The 24897-nt window shown below is 48.3% G+C and overlaps 2 protein-coding genes across 7 annotated transcripts in view; both read left to right on the top strand.

Annotated features, from left to right (window-relative positions):
• Positions 1 to 15209, top strand: part of LOC100732158 (neuroendocrine secretory protein 55-like) — a 57398-nt gene extending 42189 nt beyond the window's left edge. Inside the window, exons 2-4 of one of the 2 annotated variants that reach the window (XR_010047273.1) lie at positions 10847 to 10919; positions 13835 to 13879; positions 14753 to 15209. The gene's annotated coding sequence lies outside the window, so the exon portion shown is untranslated. Of the gene's footprint in view, positions 1 to 10846; positions 10920 to 13834; positions 13880 to 14752 lie in introns of those variants that run through there. The other variant, XM_063248113.1, reaches the window with a different exon arrangement.
• On the top strand, positions 4661 to 24283 carry LOC100732436 (guanine nucleotide-binding protein G(s) subunit alpha). Of its 5 annotated transcripts, none has more exons than XM_063248112.1 (13): positions 4661 to 4769; positions 10847 to 10919; positions 13835 to 13879; positions 17900 to 17957; positions 18044 to 18163; positions 19384 to 19481; positions 22316 to 22370; positions 22492 to 22565; positions 22672 to 22730; positions 22821 to 22941; positions 23115 to 23245; positions 23472 to 23539; positions 23785 to 24283. In XM_063248112.1, exons 2-13 carry the CDS (start codon positions 10885 to 10887, stop codon positions 23929 to 23931), a joined length of 1011 nt encoding a protein of 336 aa, XP_063104182.1. In that variant the 5' UTR covers positions 4661 to 4769; positions 10847 to 10884; the 3' UTR covers positions 23932 to 24283. The 5 variants fall into 5 exon arrangements, with proteins under 5 accessions (XP_063104182.1, XP_063104178.1, XP_063104177.1 ...); XM_063248108.1 differs by lacking the exon at positions 4661 to 4769 and adding an exon at positions 7098 to 7278 and having other exon boundaries at positions 17903 to 17957; XM_063248107.1 differs by lacking the exon at positions 4661 to 4769 and adding an exon at positions 7098 to 7278.
• The last annotated feature ends 614 nt before the right edge of the window (positions 24284 to 24897 follow it).

Here is a 24897-nt window from a genome sequence, read left to right as displayed (position 1 = left end):
TTGCCTTAGTCCTCATGAAATGTTTTTCCCAAGGGAAGTGGAGGATGTTGTAGTTTAGGAAGATTGTTTCCTGCTGTAGAGTGTGGGACTCTCTAATATTCCTTCAGTCAATTAACATTTCCATTCAGGAGGGCCAGTGGTCTGCTGTTGGTCTTGATGTCCCCATAAGAGAATGGGGCTGACTCAGTCACCCTTGTGGACTTTACCTTTAGCTTTAAAGTTAATCATTTGTGCTGAGGTCGTGTTCTGCAGAAGGGCCTCCCTTTTGGTTTGCTCTTGGATCTGTTTCTCTCTCCTGCTTCTTAATCCAAGTTATTTGTCTCTGTAGAATCTTCAACCAAAGGTAATGTGTACATCGTGTCTTTTAGGTTTAGGTTTTACGAGAACTGTGGTGCCCTTGTTAGCTTTTCCGCACGTAGGGCAGGGGGTGGCTTTGTTTGAAGTCACCTTTTCCCTGCTGTGGGGCTCACAGGGAGATGGTGAGGAAGGCACCAAGGATCATGGGTATCTGGCTTCTGTGAAGACCACAAATTGATTCTCATAGGTGATATCCGCCCATCTTTTGAAGTCAGGAGCTATCTGTGCAGGTTGTGAAGAGTCCCAGTGGGCCTCCAGTTGTGTGCAGCGGTTTCAAGTAGACATGGAATCAGCAAGGCGAAGCCCCTGGCTTCAGCAATTGGGTCCAGATACGTTGGGTGATGCATCCCTACATTTGGTTTGCACTAGAGTGAGAGCATGTTCTAAATGAAAGACACGTTGTTTTGAAATTGATAGATATTAAACAGGGCAGTTTTATGTGGCCATGTACTTGACTCCTCATTGGTTGATTTAGGTCTTTTGAAATGAAGTTTTAACGTCACGTTAACTTTTGAATGCAAGTTCAAGGTTAAGTTGTGGCTGAAATTACTAACTGGTGAATATGACAAGAAAAAAAAATTGCCCTAGATGATGACTACATTCGATTTTAAAAAACTTTTATGGTCTCAAGCAACAGGGCTTACAGGGGGCTAACTAGGAGTAGGAAATGTTTTATACAATATCTGCTTTCATCTCCTCTACACAGCATAGGTTTCTGTAACATTTATTTGCAGTAACAGTTTCAGTCAGTGTTCTGGTTAATTAAAGTGCAGATTGTGCTTTGAAGACAGAAAGCAGTGTGGAAGCACTAAATACTATTATTAAAGCCTCACAGCTAAAGTTTCTGTTTCAGTGGAAACCTATTTATTGTTTCCAGGCTATTAAAATAATATTATATTTTCTCTGAACTCTTGGAAAATAGCATACAATGACCCCAACTAATGAAAGGCCAAGGAGAACACTGGTGTCCAAAAACTGAATGACATCATTAAGTATCGTATTTTCAAGGTTCTAAAATGTAGCTACTAAAACCAGACAAGACAGTCTTGCTCCAAAAGTAGGGTGTGAAGGAGCCGAGGGCAAAAAACTCCACCCACAAATACAAAATTTACAAGAACACAAAATTTGAACCCCGACTTGTGAATTCATCCATTATTGAAAGAAAAAAAAGGAATATTGGAAAAAAACGTTGCTAGGCCATCTCTCTCTGAGATCAGTGACACCATCTGTTTGACTAAGTTGTATCACCAGGTGACCCAGTGTTTTCGATGAGGGACATGTTATTATCTCAACTGGCTGGCTGTGGCATGAAGCAAGTCACCTGAGTCAGGGAGGGACCTGGGCCCTCCCTGAGTATCTGATGTCCAGGACATTTTGGCCCTTTGCCCCTTCCCGCAGCCTGAAGTTTGCATAACGTCCATCTTTCCTGAGCCAAGCGAGGGGCCCCTCTGCCAGAAAAGTCTCTGGCGTGGATGTTCTGAGGCTGAGCCTGGATTATTCTACTGCCATAGCATCCACTAGGTACTTAAAAATAGCAATAACCTATTAAATTACTAATTCGTATGACATGGTCACACATATTTATCTCCAAATAGGAAACATTTCATTCTTTTTAAAAAAAGATTATAACTTTGAGGGCCCAGGTAGGTCAGATACGAGGCCCAAAACGGTAGATGCTGTCAGCTCGCCACAGCAATTAAGTAAAAGCTCTTCTTTCACTTTGTGTCGAGTGAAAACAAGAAAACTGAACAGACCACAAACCAACTCGTGTTTCAGGGCTCTCCGTGTCATCTGCGTACCTGTAAACTCCGGCCTCCACCTGCTGCCATTTATTTACAAAGTAAATGCTTTGTTTGTCCGTTCATGGTTAGTCATAATAAACAATAAGCAGAACCTACACTTAATAAATTTCATTTTTCAAGACTAGCCTGCCAGGTTAGGAGTTGAAAGAAATATAAACTGAACTTACGTTACACGTTTCCAAGACAATGGTCCCAATTGTGCCTGGTCTAGAGCATGTGTCAGTGTATGCCAGGAGACGGCTTCACTCCTCTTAAAGTTCAGGTGTGCTATTTATCTAAAAAGGGAAGGCAGTAACTCCACTCAGAGACTTCCAAATAAGGAGACTCTCCACTACATTCATTGTCTAACTGTGTAGCTACTGGCATAAGTATCAAAGTTGTAGTGGTTACTATTTACCTTGTATCTTTTAAATACAGTGTATTTGTGCTTTTGCCACATTCGAAGCAGGAAGATACTTTTAAATAAATGGAGCATAACAAAAATTTCTAGGCAGTTCCTCCTTCTTGCAAGTCTTTTATCAATTTTTAAAAATGACAATTGATAATGACTCAAATTCAACTAAGGAGCTTTTATTTAATATATAAATATGTAAAACCTCAGCCCTGTCTTTAAGTAGGCGCTAATTGAGTTGGTGAACAGGCGTGAGTCATGATCTTTCTAAGCAGCTCTAGAATCATTGAGGAAAGGCCTCCCTGTCATGTCTGTTTTCATACGAGTACTTTTGGGGCATCAGTTAAATACTTTTATGCACTTCTCTTTCGGGGGAAAGCATCAATCTAGAACAGCAGCTACTTTGCACACTTTTCAAAAGTAGGTAGATTCTGGTGTGGAAGAGAGGTCCTAAGCAGAGAAGCAACTTTGCAGGAGTTTGAGAAAGTTAGAGACCCACATTTTCAGCAGGGGAGGGCACGTCTGCAGGTGAGGGTTTGACTCCTAAGTTTGGCTTCCTGTTAATTCCAAGAATACTTTGGTGACTTTGAATTGCTCTCTGTTGTCCTTTCAGACTCATTAAAAAAAGAAAGAAAGAAAGAAAGAAAGAGGCCATGTAGAATGAGGGTTAGAAGTCTAACTGAAGGGGCCAAGGAAAAGAACATGGAACATCTGTGTCACACTTTTTCTTACTTTGAGTTGAGCAAACTGGAGGGAGAGAAGGAGCCCAGTAGTCCTGTTGAGTCGTTAGAGGTGTCTTTTCCAGTCAAAGCTAACTCAACACTGTGAGCCTCTGAAAGTATCAACCAGTTTCCCTGCACTCTTGGGGAATGTTCCATGTGTTTGCATTTATAGGTGGATTGGCTCCCCCAATCTCAGATTCTCTTAAATCTATTGAGAAAGTTAAACTTTTCAAAGAAAGTGAAACTTGGAAAAGAGTTTGTATTACTTTGCAGATGTGGGTTTACTGGGGTATAACACAGGCCTTTGTCCTGCTGCAAGCAGGCTCCATGTCTTCACCTGACCACCTGGCCATCCCAGCTCACTGGGCACAAAGTGGGCTGGACCAGAGAGTTGTGGAATGAATGAATGAATGAATGAACGGTAGGCAAGCAGATGCCTGAAGAGCAACAAGTGATCTAAGCAAGGTGCCAGGCCCAGTGAGCCAGGGAAAGTTGGTTGAAAACTTTTGTGTCCTGGCCCCTAACCCAGTGCTCTCTACCATTTCCTAGTGGGACATCTGAGATGCGGCTGAAAACTTTTGAAACAAACTTTTTAAACAACTTCGAGGTCAATAAACTACTTTCCCTCTCTTCCAGAGCCCCTGATGGAGCCCACCTGGGAGGACCACGCACACACCAACTTTGCAGCCTGGCCACAGCTCCTTGGTTCTCGGGTCGCCGCCTGCTTCTTCTAGCAATGCTAGTTTTGCACTCATGTGGGGCTTCTCACCGAAAGACCTAAGAAACCCCGTCCGTCCCTCAGTCCGTCCGTCGTCAGGGCGTCACGATGCCTTGGGCTCTGCAAACACCTAGCTCCGCGGGCACGCGCCGACCGCCGGGAGGGCGGGGTGGGCAAGGTCCCGCGTGCGTGCGTGCGCTCTGCTAACCGGGAAGCGAGGTAAGGAGGCGCGCAGCAGGGGAAGCGCCGCCGTCGCACACTTTGCACGCCGCCCAGGGCTACACCACTCACCGAAAATTGGGAGGCAGGTCCGGGAGGCGGGGTCGGGCGCCCACCGTCTTGGGCGAGCCCGCACTCCGCACCCGCGCGCCGCCCGCGCCCCCTACCCACACCAGTGCAGCCCCCGGCCCGGCCTGCACCCCGGGGCTGCCAGGCGGCCCGTTTGGGTGCGTCCTTGGCGGGCCGATTTTTCGCGCTTCCCCTTCGCTTTATAGGGGCCACTGCTGTGGGTCGGTCCTCTGAAGAGGCTGGGGCGTCATCGGCCGGTTAGAAAGCGCTGCTGCCCGGCGGGGACACTCAGTCGCGTCGGCACCGCGGAGCGGGCTGCGGCAGGTGGCTGGCCCGGCGCTCACTAGCTCGCCCGCCCGCCCGCCCGCCCGCTCTCTGGCTTGGGGCTGCGGCAGCGCGGCTGGAGCGAACCCCGGCCGGCCCGGCTGGGGCAGGCGTTGGGCAGCCGGCAGGCAGGCACTGCCTTGCGTGTGAGTGCAGCTCACTCACATGTAAGTCGGGGAGCGCAGGGGCCACCCGCGGAAGTGCGAGTCGCCCGGCGCGGGCAAGAGCCGCCGGGGCCGGGACAGGGCAGGGGCGCCCTGACACCGCTGCCCTGCCCCGTGCCCGCCGGGCCACCCCCCAATTCTCTCTTTTCTCTTCTCTCTTCTCCATTGGCGTGCGTCCCCAAGACCCAAGCACGGACCGCCTGAGGGTAACCGCACACGCGTGCCATCGTGCCTTTGCACTTTTCTTTTTTGAGTTGTTTGACATTTCTTGGTGCTTTTTGATTTCTCGCTGTTGTTGGGTGCTTTTTGGTTTGTTTTCACCTTTTTTCCATTTGCTCATCCTTTTTGACGCTAACTCTTAGGCAGCCAGCTCAGGTGCCCCGAGTGCGGGCAGCAGCGCTCCGGTCCCGGGGCTGCACCGCGGGGACCGCAGCTGACCCCCCATCACCACCCCGTCACGGGGCGCTCGGGGACCGGGCAGCCCGAGGCCAGGGGCAAGCAAGGCGCCCGGGCCAGGCGCGAGGAGCGGGGCTCCCCGAGGTGGCCGCGCCACCATGCTGAAGCTGGCCATGAAGCTCCGAGCCCGCGCGGCTGCGGAGAGCGAGAGGAAGACGGCCGCAGCGGCTGCAGAGGTGGCTGCCGAAGCTGCCGCGGCGGCTGCCGCGCTGGCAGAGCCGATCGAGCCAGTCGCCCCGCGGAAGAGCAGGGACCCCGAGAAGCCTCGGAAGAGCGCAAAGAAGCCTGCGAGGGAGACGCCCCCCGAAAAGTTGCTGACCGACAAAGAGCGCAGGAAGCTCGAGAAGAAACTGCTGGAGCAGAGGCGAAAGGAGGAGAAGAAGAGGGAGAAGGAGATGAAGAAGTTGGAGAAGATGCTGAAGAAGAGGATGAAGAAGGTGCCAGAAGCCCGGGCGGAGGCGCCCGGCCCCGAGGTCGCCGCCGGCCCCGCCGCAGGCGAAGACGAGGGCGCCGAGGAGGGCGCCGCCGGGGGCGCAGAGGGGGCCGCCGCCGCCGCCGCCAGCGGGGGCACGAGTAGGGCCTGGGCCGCGTGGGACACGGACTCGGGCGACGAGGACGACGCCTACTACGCGGCGCCCCGCGTGGGGGGCGTCGTGTGGCGGCCCGGTCTGGCCAAGGCTGGCGCGCTCAGCGCCCACCTGCCCCTCGTGGTCTTCCTGGTCTTCTCGGTGCGCAGCCCCTCGTGGGTGCTCAACTTCCTGCTGCAGAAGCGCACGGAGCAGGGCCGCGGCTGCGGCTTCGTGTTCGGGGCGACCTGCTGCTTCCGCGTGTTCCTGGGCTGCGCCTTCTTCTCCTACCTGGGCGGCCACGCCAGGCGCAGGGGCCGCGCGCGCTCGGGGGCCGGCGGTGGCCTCGGCTCGGGCCATGGCGGCCGGCGCCGCGCGCGCGAGGAGCGCCTCATTTAGGCGCCATCCCCTCCCCACGCCGCCCCTCGCCCCCCATCGCTGTGTAGTGTGGACTTTTATTCGTGTTCGTGTGTGTGTGTGGACACATCTGCCTTTTCGGTTGCCGTGTGCTTCGCTTCGTGTTCGCCTCGCTTTTCTCCACACTCCCTGCTCGCTGGCTCTCTCTGTTGCTCTCTCTTTTCGAAATTTTCCTAAGTCCGGGCTGGCGCTCCCTCCCCTTCCGCCCACCCCGGCCCCTCGGCGGCGCCCGCGGCAGCGGGGGGAGCGGCAGCCTCGGGGGCCGCAGGCCCGGGGGGAGGAGCGTCGGCGTCGCGCGAGGGGTCGTCACAGGCGCGGAGACGCCCCCCGGCCCCCCTCGGCCCGGCCCGCCCGGGGCCCGCGGCTGGGGGGTCGGGGGGCGGCTCGGCGGCCCGTGCCGGCCCGGGCAGGGCGCGGGCGGAGGGACCCCACTTCCCGGGCCCCGGGGGCGCCGCCTCCCTCCGCCGGCGCCCGCCCTCCCCGCCGCCGCGGCCGCCGCCGCTGCTCGGCCCTCCTCCTCCTCCTCCTCCTCCTTCCACCCCCCTCGCCGCTGTCGCCTCCGCCTCCCCCCGCCTCCCCCCGCCCGCCGCGGCGCTTTTGGTTCGGGGCGGCGGGCCCCGGGCCGAGGCAATAAGAGCGGCGGCGGCGGCAGCGGCGGCAGCAGCTCCCGCAGCTCCTGCTCGCGTCTGCCTCGGCCCGGCGGCGCCCTTCGGTCCCTCGGCCTCGGCTCGAGGGGCGGGGAGCTGCGCGCGCCCCCCGGCCCGCCCGACCGACGCCACCCTCTCTCCGCGCGGCCCGCGCCCCGCAGTCCGCCCCGCGCGCTCCTCGCCCGCCCGGCCCGCCCGGCGCTGCCCCGGCCCTCCCGAGGCCGCCCGCCCGCCCGCCCGCCCGCGCCCGGCCCCGCCGCGCAGCCCGGCCGCGCCCCGCCGCCGCCATGGGCTGCCTGGGAAACAGCAAGACCGAGGACCAGCGCAACGAGGAGAAGGCGCAGCGCGAGGCCAACAAAAAGATCGAGAAGCAGCTGCAGAAGGACAAGCAGGTCTACCGGGCCACGCACCGCCTGCTGCTGCTGGGTAAGGGCGGGGCGGGGGGCGCCGGCCCCGGCCCGGCCCGGGGCCCCGAGGGGCGCCCCGCAGGCCGCGCGCGCCGAGCCCGCCCCCCGTCCCGGGCGCGCGCTCCCGGCCCGTGGTCCACCCGCGGGCTCGCTCCGTGGGGGGCGAGGCCGGAAGGGGGACCCCGGGCGCGGATTCGGCGGGGAGGGGGCTCCAAACTGGGTGCGGGCCTTGGCGGCGCGGCGCGGGTCCCTCTCCCGCCCCCCCCCCGGCCGCCGACCCCCTCGGGCCTCCCCGCGCGCCCCCGTGTCTCCCCGCGAGGCCTACACGACGCCAGGGGCCGGGGCGCGTGTGGGGAGGGGGAGGGGAGGCCCACGGGGCTCCGGAGACTGCGACAAAAAGAGGGTTTCGGGGACAGGAAATGGGGTGGCGGGCCGAGGGCGGGGGACCCGCCTCCGTGGGGAGTGTGATTTGTTGGGAGAGGGCGAGGGGGGCCGAGAGCAGCGGGGGCGACGCTGGGGGGCGCCACGGCGCCGGAGGGGCCTCGCCGGCGGCGAGGGAAGTGGCCGCGGGTGGGGGGGCGAGTGACATCAGCCCCTCGGGAGCCCCGAGCGGTAAAGGTGGTGCAGTGGGGGAGGGGCGCGAGTCGTGGCGCCGAGGGGGGCGGGGAGGCCGCGCGCCGCTCTGGGCGCGACTTGGTGCGACTCGGGCCGGGGAGCTGCCGTGTCCCCGGGCCGGCCGTGGAAGGAAGAGAAGGACAATCAAATAAAATGAGACACACACGCGCGCGCGCGCACACGCCGAGTGGAGAGTTAGGACGCAGAGTGCCCGGGGAAGCCAAATGACACGTCATTTTACAGTATGACCTTTTTTTCCCCTTCCAGACTCGGGCTTTTTGTAAAGCGGTGAAGAAAATTAATTGTACCAGCTGCCCCCCACCCCCGCCCCAACAGCGCCCCCCACACCCTTGCAATAAGCCATTAAACACATACATACACACACATACACACACACACATTTTCCTGTTAGCCACATTGTGAGTGCTTTGTGAAAAAAGAAAAAAAAACGTTAACAAATCAGATAAAACTGGAAAATGACATTTGTCTGGAAATGGCTTCTTGGTCTGGAAATGGCGTTTAAAAAAAATTGTCCTTTTCAAGGTGGGAGGGGGGACAGCGCTCTGAAGGGAAGACTTCCCAGGGGGAGACGAAAAGACATTAATTACTTTGTCAAGTGACATTTGGTTGTTTGGTTTTTCTTCTCTTTTTTTTTGATTGTGGTTTTTCCTCTTTGGCCAAACGCATGGTGGGGCTTAACCCTGGAGAGATGGCCTTTGTTTTTTTTTTTTCTTTAAGGTGCAGCTTTGGGAATACACAAACCAATCATTTAAAAAAATTGTTGAAATGAACAGACGAATTACACAAGCATTAATTAGAATGGAAGTTTTCTATTTCCTTGCTTAATTGGCCATCTGAATAGATTTGTGAATGTGCTAGGTTCAGGCCTAGTCCATGGTCACATTTCAACAAAACAGCTCGATTATCAAGAATAAAATGTAAAAGACTGGTTTTTCTCGTGGTGGTGTTTGGCTTGCTCTTTTTGGATAGGTCATATATTTGTTCTCCTGGGTCCAGATTAATAGGAGCAGAAAATTATTATTAAGTGAAAATTTATGCATTTGCAGTTTCAGTAATTAAATGGTATATATGCAGAGGTCCTGTCTAAAACTTCTAAGGGTGAATTATGCTATTTGAATATTAATGTGCACATGATTTGATTTCAAAGTATTACCTGGAAAAGTCTGGAATATCTTGCTATCTCAAATAAGTCAAGTGTGATGCTAATAACACTTAAATTTCTAACACCTTTTGTATAGCAATCACCAGGTCTCCACTTAATTTGAGACTGTTATCTGCACACACCTGACTTTGCTGTGGGCTTATCTTTTGAGGGGCCCTATAGGGCTGCATTTTGTGAGGATTTATTGATAGCCTTTGGTACAGAAATCTGTAGCCCTATCAGTGACAACATTTTGCATTTTAAAATGGTGACACTGACCAAATAATGCCCCCCCAAAAGAGGAAATATAATGCCCCAAATCCTCTTTTTACTCCATCTTAATTTAATGGTGTGAAAATTAAGTGAATCACAGCACAAAAAAATAATCAGCCCATTTCTTTAACCTCAAATGTGGAAACTGAGGCACAAATCTGCTTGTGCCAGTAAAAGGCAGATATTTTGTATCTTAATGGTTCTGAGATAAAAATATTGGAAATCCTGATTAACATGTGTTGTCATTATGGGATCTCTTAATAGTGCTTTTTATATTTTAATTTATGAAATTTATGGTGTTTGCTTTGAAATCAATGTTTTTGTGGAAACTAATTTTAACTTTTCACAGATATTAATTATATCCTTCTGAAGAAGCAAAAGGAGGAGGATTGCTATCTGGACATTAAAACCAAAAAATGGAATTAAAAGTAAAAAGAAAAATGGATAAAAAAAACCAGATTTGTGTGGGAGGAGGGCAAAGAAAACAGTTTACATAGGGATGATCTGTTAAGAGTGCATTTACAAAAAAAAAAAAAAAGAAAGAAAAAGCAATCCTCCTCCCTCTGGCTTTATGGTAACGTTTTTTCTATACATTTTTTTTTTTTCAACAAATGCAAGGTGATTTAAAATGGATGCACGTGGCCCTTCCAACTATTTTCCAGTTGAGGACTGAGAACCTTTGAAATTCAGTGGTTTCCAGGAATATTATTTCTCCTGATTGATTACATCTTGTCCTTTCATTATGACTCTTTGTGAATGTTGCAGGTTACCTAATGTTAATGTGGTCTCAGGTGCTCTATTTGATATTAAAGTGGGTGTTTGGAGAGGGTGACAGACAATTGATGGTTTTCCATTTTCTTCTGCAACACTGTTGTATCCAGACAGAATGTATCTTTAGAAAGACCCAGTTTGCAGGAGAAAGGAGGGTGAAGAAGTAGTTAAAATGTAATATTGTGGGTTTTGGGGTGGGAAACCTGCAGGGAAGGTTGCTGCAGTGTGCAAATGTTGGGGGGGGGAGTGCTGCATTGGTACGTGCTGTGGAGGAGGCTGCAGTGTTGGGGCACTGTTTGCAAATCCTGGGTATTTTAACCATGAAACATTGACAAACAATGAATTATGTGGTTATTTACATTCACGAGTCCTTTTACTAGTGAATTGTCACTTTGAAGCTTTTGTGTCACAGTTTTAACTTCAGTTTTCTCCCCCTTCAAAATGACAAAGTTGCGTCATCCTCTTTGCCCCTTACCTTGAGCACCCACAAATTTTAAAACAGCCAAAAGAAAAAAAAAACCCAAAACCTGGAAATGAAAACAGCCAAACCTTTAATTCTTGTTTGTTATTCTGGTGAAATACTGCAGGGTAGACACTGAGTTGGATTTTAATTATCTTTGCGTCGAAATGTCAAGCAAAATTGCAAGTCTGCTGTGCTTGTTGTTGTGTGTTGCTGCTTTGAAAAAAACAAACAAACAGAAGTTCTCTCCCTGCCCAAAGTGTGAGATGCCTCTTTCTTAACCTGAGACTTACTTTCGTTTTCTAGGTGCTGGAGAATCTGGTAAAAGCACCATTGTGAAGCAGATGAGGATCCTACATGTTAATGGGTTTAATGGAGAGTAAGTGTCAAATCTGTGTCCAGGCCGTAAGAGTGACAAATTCATACTAACCTTTAGGAAGTGTAGGTAGGTTTTAGGACTGGGCAGGTAATTTTCACCTTTTTCCCCCTAATTTATATATTAGAAACTTTTGGTCAAGCTCTTGGGGCTGCCCCCTTCCCCGTTAACCTTTGGTGCAGTAAATAAAATAATAATAACAAAGCACCTGTGTTCCTGTGAAACCCCACCCCATCCCAGGAACACGTTCCGGCTGCAGTACAGATGACAGCACTTGGCTGTCCCCTGTGCAGCCTCGCACTCTGCGGCAGTGTCTCCAGCAGGGCTGGCACGGCCTTGACCACCCTTGTCTGGCCAGTGCTGACCTGTGCAGGATGTTTTAAACTCTTACGGAAACATTGTTTCAATAATATCCTTATATAACACAGAGTTGGATGTGACGGCCTTTGTTGACAATTTTGCGCTTTTTTTTTTTGCCCCCTTTTAAATGAACATGGTGGGCAAATAATTTAAAGGTATTTCAAAATCAATACCCCTGCCTACAGAAATGAAAGGGAAGCATTAAAATGATGAAAAGGCTGGGAATTAAATATTTCCTCCTGGTGCAAGGGGCATTTTTGCCTTTGAAATGTCCTTCCCGGCCTTGTGGCATAAGACAGCGTGGCAGTACTGCAGTGAGAATAAAGGTTTGCTAAACAGAGAAACAGTGTGTCTGAGAGATGTGACATTACCACAGGGTCCTGCACGAAGCAACCAAAGGAATATTCAGGAAATCAGGAAATTAATTTGCTTTTTTACCCTCAGACCCAAACTGGCCTGTCCTTTATCGTCCTGTGAAGCAGAAAAAGCTAATTTCCCACTCGGGTTTTGCTCCTGTGGGGGCGCCTGGTCCCACTGGAGTGCGAACACCTGAAGTGCTGGTTAGTCCGCAGTGACTGGCTGGCCATTGAGCCCATTCCCTTGTTAGCCTGGGTTCAATTGAAAGTTCCTGTAGTCACTTCCATCTCACAGGAAGAGAGAGGGAGGCCAGGGCGGGCGGTTAATCCCATCACGAACCCCTCCTTCCCCTCATGAGTTAGGGAGCCAGGGACTTTATTACCTAGGGAGTTAGGGACTTTATTACCTGTCAGACTGCTGAAACTGGTTCTTTACTGAAAATTCTAGAATTTGTTAGCGTAGATAATAGGAGGTTAGAAAAAGATGACATCACCTGTGTGAATGGTTATTTAGATTTAGGATGGTTTTTCTATTTTAACCCTGAATTCAGAAAGATTAGTTAGTATGCACCAAGCACACACGGGCTTATTTGCCAGTTTTCTGAATGATTCGATGAGCTGTCGTCCTACACCTAGATGCTATGAAGTACGTCACCTTCGCTTGTCACAAACCACTTCTGAAATTCCTAATTCCTGAGTAGGCATCTAGCCATTCACCTGTAACTTTACAAATCTTGAGCATAAATCCCCCTGCCCAGTAACTTACAGGGAGTGCTAACTTCATGAGACTAGTTAAGCAAAAATAATTTGACCAAGCACCCTTTAGATAAATATTTTGATTAAAGCTGGACATAGCTAACATTTTAAAAAGATGCAGCAGCCACTGTTTACCTTAGCTTGAGTCAGATGGAAGAGAAATCATCCTTGAAATAATTCTTTACAGGTTACCCTAAAATTGTAAAATTTTTGCAGAAAGGGTTCACCTCCATAAAGGAGCCAGCCTAATACAGACAAGGCTTCTAAACCAGAACATCTCATTTCTATTTTCTTTTCAAAAAAAGGAAGTGGCATTCCCAGTTTGCCTCCTTTGTGGACCTCAGAAGAGGTTAAATTTAGCCTTCAAAAGCAACATGCAGGGGGCTGTTAGTGGGGTGAGGGTTAGGACCTTAGTTTTACCTAATCTAGCTACGTGTGCCCTCTCCTTTCTCCTCACTGTGGTATTGCTACAAAATTCCCGGGTAAAGTGTGACCTCTGTCCCAAAAGAGTGGTCTGCCTGGTGCAGGACCTCGCTTCCCCTCGTCTGTTCTGCCCCGCCATCCTGCACTGTGTTAGTTCTAGGCTGAGCTGTGAAATTTGCCTTAACGGTCCACAGGCTGCCATGCCAATTACATTTTCAAACTAACATCGTATTAATGTGACCTTCAGAAATACAGAAGTCGAATATGGGTTTTTCTAATTCAACGCTAACTCTTTCTTACCTTTAACGCCAGAAAAAAAGTCGTCATTAACATTGGTTAAGCTAAGTTAATCAATTTTAAAACCACGTAGAGGGTTTAGCTCTTCTTCCATCCTCGAGGAGCAATGCCTACAATTTATGAAGATCAGGTTTGGTTTTTAATTGTTTTTTGATTTATTTATTTTGCTGCTTTGTGGTCCAGACAGTTGTAACAGATGACAATTTATAAACATAAACACTGGATAGATAGTTTCCCCCACTGCAAGAAAAGAGGTCATTTTTGCACCAGGAAATCATAGGCACAGATCTCTGGTCGGCGCTTTCTCATGCTCAGAACGTTTGGAAGATTGTGACCTGGGACAATTAGGAGGAGCCTTCTGCGCTGCCTTATTCTCAAAAGAATTGTGCAATACATCACTGCCGTAGGTCCCTGATGCATGTACATTTAGTGAAAGCACATGAAAATAATTATCTGTCCCTCCTGTATCCGACCAGAGTCTCCAGAGGGCCTTGTTAATACTGCAGGGGAGGTGTGCAGTTCTCCCCCTATGGCCCAGCCAGCAGTCCCCACAGACATCTGAGTTAGCCAGAAAGGCCACCTAAGACCTGACTGACCGAAGGGAGGATGGCGCGCGCGAATTGTTTGCTCTTGGCTGATTGTTTAGGATGTGGAGAGGCTGTGTGGGGTTTGTGTGGAATTGCGGTGCCTTGCAGATTAGGTGAGCTTTCAATCTCTCTTTACAAGGGGCGGCGAAGAGGACCCGCAGGCTGCAAGGAGCAACAGCGATGGGTAGGCACATTCAAAACAGAAAAACTTTTTAACAAACAAAACAAACATGAAGATCATGCTGGGAAACTGAGGACACAGACTCGGGAAGAAAATAATCATTTAAGGGCCATCAGCCATCTTGGTATACGTTTGCAAATGATGTGTAAACAATTTCTTAAGTAAAGTGCAAAACAATCCTGTTGGCCATACATAAAGTATAATTAGATCCAGCTGGGGGAAAGCTATAAATTTCAGCTTGAGACGATAATTTAGAATTTTGAGAATCAATGTTTTTCCATATGGTTTCTATTTTCCCCCAGTTCTCCATTTGAATCAACTGCTAGTTTCTAAAACTATACCGAATTCTATCTGCCAAGTGTTGGTCTGATTTTAAAATTTCAGATTTCTTTGAAAAAAATTTTTTTCTCTCTATTAATATATTCAGTGCCTCACGGTTCTTAGTTTTGAAAAATGCCTTGGCACTTTGTGGCAGGTCATTATTAATCATCTCGAAGCCTCTGGCCTTTTAAAAATGATCACATTTATTCTAATCCAAAGCACTTTACATCACCTAGTAGATAAGGACATTCATGATGGCATCTTTTTTTTTTCCATTCATTGTCACTTTTTCTTTGTCTCCTGCATTGCCACATCCGTCTCTTGTGTGCACATACATACACACATGCACATGCATGCCAGGTGACCCACTCCAGCTCCACTCGCATTCTGAGCATGCAGGGATGGAGCAGCAGTTTCTCATGCAAACACACAGGGCCATTGACTTAGCCTAGGGCATTTCAAAAGAATGGCTTCTGTGGCTGGGAGAGGCGGGGCAAAGGGTCCTGGGATGGGGACCAAGGAACTGACACCTGTTTGTTCATCTGTTTCTTTTAGAATATATTATCCCTAGATGATGGCTACAGTTTCTCATCTTCCCGGCTATGTCCTATCACAATTTGCATGCTGGAATTGCTCTGTCTTAGGATCTTCTAATAAGAATACTATTCTGTTGTCTGGGGGGAGGGGGGATTGGGCCCCTACCTATCACCTCACCTTTAGAGATAAGTAAAAACAAAAAACAAAACAAAAAAAAATTAGCATCCTTAATTGGCAAAAATGTAGTAGATCAGTAGTCAAAGGCATCTATCTAAAAAGTGACTAATCATCTGTACCAGAAGTTGGCCTCTGAGAACTAAGACGTCCTATTGAGCATCCTACTGTGTACTAGATGTTGTGCTAAACCCTTGAGCCCTACTAATACCTTGCCTGCACGTCTCTGTGATTCTGTTCTACAAGTAAATATAAGTATTAACATTCCTGATAAATAAAAATTCTCTGCATGTCTCAGCAATCCCTGTATCTTGCGTCTGTCTTCTGTCTTTCTTCTTTTTGTCTGTCCCCACAAAAGCACAAAGATAAGGGTTAGACCCAAATGGAAGGTAGCACACAGTCTCCCCCACCCCTTAGTTGAAGCGGGGCAGGGCCTTTTAAACATGCTAACCCTACTAATCTCTCTGGGGGGAGGGGCACAGCGCTACCCTAAAAGTACTTCTACCCACCTCAACCTTTTGGTCAAGTAGAATACTGGCAGGTGACATATATTTTGCCTTCGCCTAGTGGCTTAGAGGCATCTGAGGAATATTCTTTTAAGTTTTACGATCAACATTCATTAAGCAGTAGTACAAATGATGATAAACCTGCCAACCCCCAGTATAATATCTCCATCTACATAGTAATTGCTTCAATGGAAGAATTTTATGTTTTAGTATTACACGCCCGAATTAGATTTTAGATTTCTATTTTAGCTGTTTTATACTTGATATACTCCCACACCTATTCACATACGTAGATGAATACTGAACACGTTCTCAAAATATCCGTATTTTAAGACTGGAAGTTTTCCAATTATACTACTACTTAGACCAAAATATCAAACTGAAAGAATCTCATTTCTGGAAATATTTTTCTCTTGTTGCATGTGGATTTGGGTATTTTTTAATACCTAAGCACACCTCATTTTTCTGTTGTAGGAACTTAAAACCGGAGCTTCAGGGCTGCCGGTACCAACCTGGAGGAGTGTTTTTAATGAGGGAGGGCAAATTTGGCCTAGGGGGTTTGAGTAAAATTCTGCACCAAAAAGTGAACTTGAGGGACATCAAACGCATGTCCTTTTAATCTCCTACATAGAAATAATTTTAGACGAGGCTGGGAATTTTGGTTTCCAGAAACGAGCTTGGTTCCTGCACTGGGCCCGCAGACCTGCGGGGGGCGGGGGTGCAGAGCCTCCGCCGAGGGGCGGGGCCAGAGCGGCGCGGCCGCCAGGGTTCGGCCGGTCCCACACTCTGGGTCCGGGCTCGCGCTTCAGCCTCTCGGCCCAAGGTTCCGAGCCCACTCGGTGCTTTCAGTTCCGGGAGAATTCCTGGTCGCACCTGCCTCGGCCACGCCCCCTCTCCCCACCGCTCTCCTAAGCGACAGCAGAGCCCTTAGACCTCGCTGGCCCCTGATGTGCGAGAACGCGGCTAATGAAAGGGCCCAGCGAAGAGCCAGGCGCCGTCCTGGGGATAAAGGGAGAGCGTTCAGAAGACGAGGGCCGCCCTCCAGACAGACACACTCACTTGGAAATGGTAGAATGCCCAGAAACTCTTAGGATGCTTTGAAAAGGAAGGGGCAGGTGGCTTGGAGAGGGCCGTGGCCCGCATGCGCAGGAACTCAGTCTCCCCCCCCCCACGCCTCTCCCTCTCCCTCCCTCCCTGGCACCTACACCACTAACTGCTTGGCCTGGCTGCAGTGACTATCGATCCCCCTTTCATTTCCTCTTCCTTGATCTAGCCTGCTCTACTACGGAGGGGCTGTTTAATTTCTGCCTTCATCCTGTGACTCTTGGTAAATCAGCCACGTAAATGTTGCAAAAATTGGGGATTTCAAATTACAATCAAAAAGCAGCTGTGTACATTGCCCCCACCCCTTCTGCCTCAGACTAGGACTTTCCCTGTCAGTTTATTTCCCTTTGGGGGATGTGGCATGACGGACAGATGGGTCCCAGGGCCAGACACCCAGCAGGTGATGGGCGCGTTGTTTCTCTTACCTCACAATGAAGAAGGCAAGGTTAGGGTTAGATACAAGATCTATACCCCAGGGAAGAGGAGTTCTGCTGTCCCCTAAGAACACAAGCTTCGGGGGCTCCCAGAGCTGTGCCTCTAATGAAGGCCATTTTCTAAAACAAAGCATTTACATCAGTGTGGCGTACTGCAAAAATTAGCATACTGGCGGGACCCCAGCAGCCAAAGGTTGGACCTTTATCAGTGAGACCAGAGATCCTGAATATAAATCATTCCACGGATTCCACACAGGCTCTCCTGGATGGTGCATTAGCATCAGAATTAAAGCAGCTGCAAAACCTCAGCCTGACCCCGCCCCCCAGCATTAGAAATTCTGGGGCGGCTCCTATTTGATTCCTAGTCACACCGAGGTACCAGTGTACACTGTAAACCAGAAAACACTGCTAGTGCAGTACCCAAAATAGCATCTTTTAGATGCACAACCGTTTAAATAAATAACTGGGCTGCAAATAGGACCGCAGAGCCCTGGAATCCATGATTAATGATTTTACCACCACCACCAGCATTCAGTGGTTCCCAGTGCATTAATCTAGCAATGGAGCCAATCCCAAATCCCCTCCTGTGATGACCCCTGACCCCACCCCAGCAGGGATAATGATGAGGGCCAAGCAGAAGCCTTGGGGATGTGTTAGTGTGCGGCGTGGGGGCTTCAAACCCAAGAGCCGCACCTGGAACAGCAGAGGCAGCAGGTGTCACTTCTGGTACAGTTGATCATGATCTCGACCTGCCCCATTGGGCATGGCCTGAGGATGCATTTGGGAAGCTATAGTTTATTCAAGTGTCTCTAGTCTCCACACAGATCCAAACCCACAACTCCTTGAAGAACAGAATACTATGCTTTTTAGTTGGAGAGTCTTGATGAAAGGGACGCTCCTGGAGGGCAGGATGCAATATGATTCTCTTTTTCTTTTCAATCCCACTGTAGTGAGAAGGCCACCAAAGTACAGGACATCAAAAACAACCTGAAGGAGGCTATTGAAGTAGGTGCCCTGCTCCTGCTCTCTTGACTTTTAGCACCCCCGCCCGTAGTGCTGCTCCCCTGACTGCTTTACTAAATCGTTTTCAGACCATCGTGGCTGCCATGAGCAACCTGGTGCCCCCTGTGGAGCTGGCCAACCCTGAGAACCAGTTCAGAGTGGACTACATTCTGAGCGTGATGAACGTGCCCGACTTTGACTTCCCACCTGTAAGCCCCGCGTCGGCCCTGTGTAGCCAAAACCCACCCCCTCAGCAGTAAAGTGAGCCCTTGGGACGCTCAGGGACACCCAAACAGCTGTGGAGTGGCAGCTTAGGGTGGTACTGATGCCACACATGCCCTGAAGATTCAAAAAGGGAAAGAAAATAAAAACTAACATACTATTAGGGCATTGCTAAAGGTGGACCAGCAAAATTCTATCACCCCTTACACACTGAGTCTCACCTGCCCCACAAACACTGCACCTTAATAACAGCATCCTTACTTTATTAGACTGTAAATGTTTGAGGGGAAAAGTCCTGAGTTATGACAGGCTTAATTATTCCCTCATTCACATGCTATGGAAAACAAAACTGAAATATGGCATACAAAGATATAGGAACGAAACATCGAGGAGGATGTTTGCATTTTTAAACCAACTACCTTTTAACATTAAGGATTTTCTAAAGTCAGTCCTTACATGGGGCAAATGAAGACACCCTTAGCTAAAACACTGAGTTATTGTTCCCTTTATAATGGCTTTCAGTGGAAATTTGGTTTTTGTATTTTAAATGGGTTTGGCTGCAAAAATAGATTAGTGCAGAAGTAGTATTAATTAGTGTAGGTATGATTTTAAAATAGGAATTAATTTTAAAAATTCACACAGTAAACATAAACATGAATAGCAACCCTAACTTTCCATGATTCTGTATTTTTACTAGAAGACAAAAAGGCAACTATTCAGTACATATCCAGTGGTAACTTTCAGTCAGTCCCACCAACACCTGGATTTGGTGCTCCTATCTATCGCTCCCCATCATAATTTTTGGTAAAACTCCATTTTCCTTGAAAAAAATATTAGCCTCAGCACCTCTTACCAGCAAAGTTTCTTGTTTCCACAAGGCCAGTCACTCCCTGGTATATCCTAATACAAATTAGTACATATTCTTTCTTTATGAAAGAATGTGCAGAGACAAAACTATCCAGTAGTTTATTTCCTCTTGCCCCCAAGATATAGGAAACTATCCTAAACCAGTAATTCACCATAGGAGAAAAGGAATGCATGACGGCAACTTTTGGATATGTTTACCACATTGAATTAAAGTTCTAGGCAAGCATTAAAGTGCTAGTCACAGTGAGCCGTGGTCTCAGTGTAAGTGATGGCGCTCTTGGTTTGGTGCATGCTTTCCTGAACGTCTTTCCTGAACGTTCTCTCTTGGCTTCCCTTCCAGGAATTCTACGAGCATGCCAAGGCTCTATGGGAGGATGAAGGCGTGCGTGCCTGCTACGAGCGCTCCAACGAGTACCAGCTGATTGACTGTGCCCAGTAGTGAGTAACGGCCTCCTTTCCCCTCTCAGTCTGCACATACACAGGCGCAAAGGGACAAAACTGGAATACCTGAAGTTCCACCAATTCTTTGCACAGAGCCCGGCCAGTAACCCTACCGCGGTCACAAAGTTCTAGTCTGATTCATTTGTCATAAAAAGCATTTAATTGCACTTTTTAGTACAGTGACACTATTTTATATAAACAATACCTGCTAGAGGAAAATGATTATTATTTGCAATACAGTAACGTTCATAATTAATTAGTCTGAAGGAATTAACTGAAATGACCTGTAAGAAGTTAGAGAAATTGGGTAGCTTTCACACTTTGGATAATGTAAAAATGTTATACTTGATTCCTGTAATTTAAAAGTGTAACAAGAACAGAAGAAAGAAAAACATGCTTCCCCACTCCCGGCAGTTAATTGCTTTGCTGTTTTCCGTTATAAGGCAGGTAACTTTAGAAGCTGCCACAGTGTACATTATTACTAGATTATGTCAGTCTACATGGAGTTTGTTTTCGTGACTTTAGAGCTGTGTCATATTTATTCCTTTATACCAAAGATGGTAAGTAGTCAGTGCATTTAAATTAGGCTACATACCTAAGCAACACAGCACCGTGTTTACAAATAAAAATAGGAGGACAGGTAAGCCTAGCAGTTACCCAGAGAGAGACACCTTTCCCAATTAAACCCTAAAAGGGGACAGGTTTGCCCAATAAGGATGTTGGTAAATGAAGGTGGAGAAAATTATTTAAAGGACAGATTTTTAGTGGACACCTCTGCCTGACACCCAAGGGACTCCTCCACCTGTGGCCTAAAACAGGGCCTTTCGCCCCAGGGGGCTCCCAGCACCCTGCCAGGCCTCGCTGCCACAGGGCCTAACACCATACATCTGGAAAGTTGCCTTTTAAATACTTTATGACCTCCCTCATCCTGCACACACCATAGCAAGCATATGGTGGTCTGGATCATAAAAAACTTAAGGGACCCCTTTTATTATGATGCATACAGCAACTCTGTGCTCTAGAGCAGGAGATTCTTTTGTACTCGGTGGGGCTAAAGAGTGAGGGTATCTCCACTTTGATGTGAGCTGATGTCAGGGACTGTGGAGTCAGTCAGTCTGTCTCTCCCCAGCCCTGCTTTCTCATAGGAAGTTATCTGATTATTTTTAATTGTCACGTAAATAGGTATATCATGGTATAATACTCAAGCAAAGGTGCATATTCTTTCAAGGAACAGAAGAACAGTCCATCATGGTCCCCAGCCCCCACTCCTTCAACAAAGTCCCTGATTTTCTCCAAAGTTTGAACTGAAAGCTGGAAGCACTAATTATAGTAACGCAAAACAAATGGAAATCCTGGAATTGTTTGGGATTTGTATTTTGGATCCAAGTCAGGAGTTAAGTACAGGTACGAGATTAGGAGGGTTTAATTATTCCAGTTGTGAATGTTGGGGCAGGGGGATGGAACAGTTTAATTAACAGTAATCTAGCCAGGCTGTTTTTGGTTACATCATTCAAAAGTTTCTTTTTTTAAAAAAAAGCAGTACAGCAATACTCCTGGAACTTTATTTGAAAATGGCACCATTGGCACAGACTTTGAAAAGTTTTCAAGAAACTCCAAAAAAGAGAACATAACTTAAAACTTTTAAAATGTTTTCCCTAATCAGATGGTTAAAAAATCCCTACATTTGCAGTGACCAGTAGGTTTCTAGTTTTGACTGCCTTTATGTTGGAGCAAGATAATGGTCTGGTGCCCATTTCTTAAGCTGCCTATTTTTATTTGTTGAGCTGGAGTTTGGCTGGCCCCACTCCAGATGTCTTCTCACAAGATTTGGTGCTGAGGATCTATTTATAGAACTGTGGTTCTGTTGCCATGGCAACATGCTGGAGGCCAGGGTGGCTGGGGAGCTATTTCTGGACCCGTGCTGTAATGTAAGATTGATTGGGCAAGTTCGCGTATCCCTTCAGCCAGGCCAGCCCCGAACTGGTGAAAGGAAGGGGAAAAGGGAAAAAGAAAGGAGCTTAAGAGAGTTCTTTAAATAGACTTTTTTTTCCCTTTTGTGATTTTATTTTATGATTAGCCCATGCTGAAACAATTGTACCCCCCACAAAAAAAAAGACCAAACTGGTTTCCACATTAATATTTCATATTAGTTAAATTTGCCCAACTTTGCAATGTTCACTTTCCTTAATTGTGTATATCTAGGAAAGGCAAGATACCATTTTAAACTAAAAGTTTTTAATATCTGAGGTGTCCTATTTCACGGACCTGACACATGGGAAGGGAGCTTGGTGTGTGTTTCCTGTTCAGTGCAGCGAGGCCCAGAAGGGCCCTTTGTGCTTGCCCTTTTGTTCTCACTAATCAATGAGATTCTTAAAAAGTAAAAAGGAAGGACATATTATGAGTAACTAAAACAATCTCCTTTGCCCTTGAGGGAAAAGTCCTTGCTGCTTTAACATGCCAGTCCACATATTTTTTAAAAGCTGAGTGACTTGGAAACATGCAGTTTTTCAAACTATTGTCTGTTTAGTCAAAGCCAGACAATTTGAAAATTAATATATTTTTGTCAGTCATGTCAGTATGTCATTTATCAAATGACATGGGCTCTGTAGGCCTGGCCTAGGGTCCCTGCACTCTCAGTTGATAAGTATGAAGCCAATCTTTTTAAAACTGAAAGCAAGAACAAAGCCCCGCCCCCATCCTGGCTGTCCATTCCCATCCCTGTGGGACAGTCCCATCCAGTTAGACAGTCCCGCACCCGGACAGGAGGCAGACAGTGGATGAGTTGGTGCAAGCTCTGAGAACATGGTCACGTTGTCTTCTCTTTCTTGAAGCTTTCTGGACAAGATTGATGTCATCAAGCAGGCCGACTACGTGCCCAGCGACCAGGTACGCAAAGCTCAATGAGAGGACTAGAGTCCTCTTTTCAAGCTAAGCAAGACTTTCTCTCCAATGGGTAATATTATTTCGGTTGGTTTTAATGAGATCCACTAACACTGGTTTGTGATAGGACCTGCTTCGCTGCCGCGTCCTGACCTCTGGAATCTTTGAGACCAAGTTCCAGGTGGACAAAGTCAACTTCCAGTAAGTGAATGGTACTTTTTATAAAACAGGCAGTGGCTTCTGACATGCTTTCCACCATTATTGTGGTGGCCCCTTGGAATAACCAGATGTCCATTCTCCCCACCAGCATGTTCGATGTGGGCGGCCAGCGCGATGAACGCCGCAAATGGATCCAGTGCTTCAATGGTATGGATGTAACCGGTTTTATTGCTCTGTTGCAGTAAGAGGGAGCCTTTCTCTTGTATCACTGACTCCTGTTGGTCACATGCCTTTCAGATGTGACTGCCATCATCTTCGTGGTGGCCAGCAGCAGCTACAACATGGTCATTCGGGAGGACAACCAGACCAACCGCCTGCAGGAGGCTCTGAACCTCTTCAAGAGCATCTGGAACAACAGGTGAGTATTGTGTCCCCTGTCCCGTTTGCCCAGAGCCTTGTGACTGCTCCGGGGAACCGGGTCTACGCTGTTCTAGAAAGGACTCCCATAGCAGTCCCTCGGCAAGCATCTCAGCCCCCTGCAGAAAGCCCACTTCGTCTTCTGCTCACTAAACCTGCTTCCCTTGGTGTTAGATGGCTGCGCACCATCTCTGTGATTCTGTTCCTCAACAAGCAAGACCTGCTCGCTGAGAAAGTTCTTGCTGGGAAATCCAAGATTGAGGACTACTTTCCAGAATTTGCTCGCTACACTACTCCTGAGGATGGTACGTGTGGCTTCTGATCATGGGAGCAGTTCCCTCAGGCGGTTACTTTTCGAGAACACTCCCTGCTCCCTCATATCCCCAGACTATAAAGGATCTGGAGGGGAAGGCAGAAAGCATATTTTCACGTGGAAAAATCAAAAATCAACCAAGAAGGGAAGCTGACGTTAGCACCTCAGCTCCGCTCTCATCTGCACCTTCTTAACTAGTACATTTCCATTCTTTGTAGCTACTCCCGAGCCTGGAGAGGACCCACGCGTGACCCGGGCCAAGTACTTCATTAGAGATGAGTTCCTGGTGAGTAGAACTGTCTGTGGCACCCTTTGTAGTTACAGGATCAGCTGACTTAATTCTGAACTTGGGGATTGAACCATCCAGTCTTTCCATGTTCTGTCACCCATATCCAGCATGCATGTTAGCTGTCTGTGCCCCTCCATGTGGCCATGTCACTGGTGGTGGTGGGTCCACACTTGTCCCTGGTGGGGTGACCACGGAGGTCCCCCGCCAGGAGTCCCTAACTGCTTTCGCGTCTCTGTCCACAGAGAATCAGCACTGCTAGTGGAGATGGGCGCCACTATTGCTACCCTCACTTTACCTGCGCTGTGGACACTGAGAACATCCGCCGTGTGTTCAACGACTGCCGCGACATCATCCAGCGCATGCACCTCCGTCAGTACGAGCTGCTGTAAGAAGGGAACCCAGACTTAACGACAGCCTTAAGCACAATTCATGGAAAGTGAAACGTAATTGTACAAGCAGTTAATCACCCACCATAGGGCATGGTTAACAAAGCAGCCTTTCCTTTCCCCTGAGTGATTTTTGCGAAACCCCTTTGCCCCTTCAGCTTGCTTAGGTGTTCCAAATTTAGACAGCTTAAGGCGGCCTACAGAAAAAAAGGCCACAAAGGTTCCCTCTCACTTTCAGTAACTAAAATAACAGCAGCAAACAGAAATAAATAAATAAATAATGAAACGAATGAAATAAATATTGTGTTGTGCAGCATTAAAAAAATCAAAATAAAAATTAAATGTGAGCAAAGAATGTTGTGATCCTCATTATTTGCGGGTCCCCAGCTAATTCTCGTTGGTCCTGGGTTCGATGTAGACCTAGAATGCAGAGTCAAAGGGCTGCTTGGTGAGGTGTGAGGCGTGGGCCCTATGATTATAAGCTGGCATACAGCTCTGCCACGGTGTGCTTTTTGGTGACCTAATCTTTGGGACACCATGAAAAGTTACCCTTTACCTTGCCACAAGGAATGCCACCTTCCCATCACTGCTGCCCTGCCCTTGTGGTCCGCCAGCTTTTCACTATGACATCGTCACGCCGTGTCCCCCCCTTCTAAATCTGGTCTCCCTCGCAAAGCTGTTAGGTTTTTGTTACAAGACACAAACTGAAATCTGTGGGTAAATTTACAAATGTATTTCCAATCAGTGGAGTTATTAAGAAAAAGCTGGTATTTAAACAGCAAGCTTATCATTTTGGGAAAGGTTGAAGCTAAGTCCTACTTCATACCATGCAGCAGGATAAATTAGATGTGAATCTGTCAAACCATTAAATTTTAAAGGTGCTAAGAGGCTGTCTTTACAATTAAGATCTTGGCTTGTAGAAGCCACAAAGGGGTTCTAAAAGCCACAGGGGGTGGAGATGACTACAAA

This window comes from Cavia porcellus, unplaced genomic scaffold (assembly GCF_034190915.1).
Source record: "Cavia porcellus strain 051 isolate PalLab524CR breed Dunkin Hartley unplaced genomic scaffold, mCavPor4.1 scaffold_5, whole genome shotgun sequence".
Lineage (NCBI taxonomy): Eukaryota > Metazoa > Chordata > Mammalia > Rodentia > Caviidae > Cavia > Cavia porcellus.
Note: the sequence above shows the minus strand (reverse complement) of the source record. Positions and strands in the feature narration are given on the sequence as shown.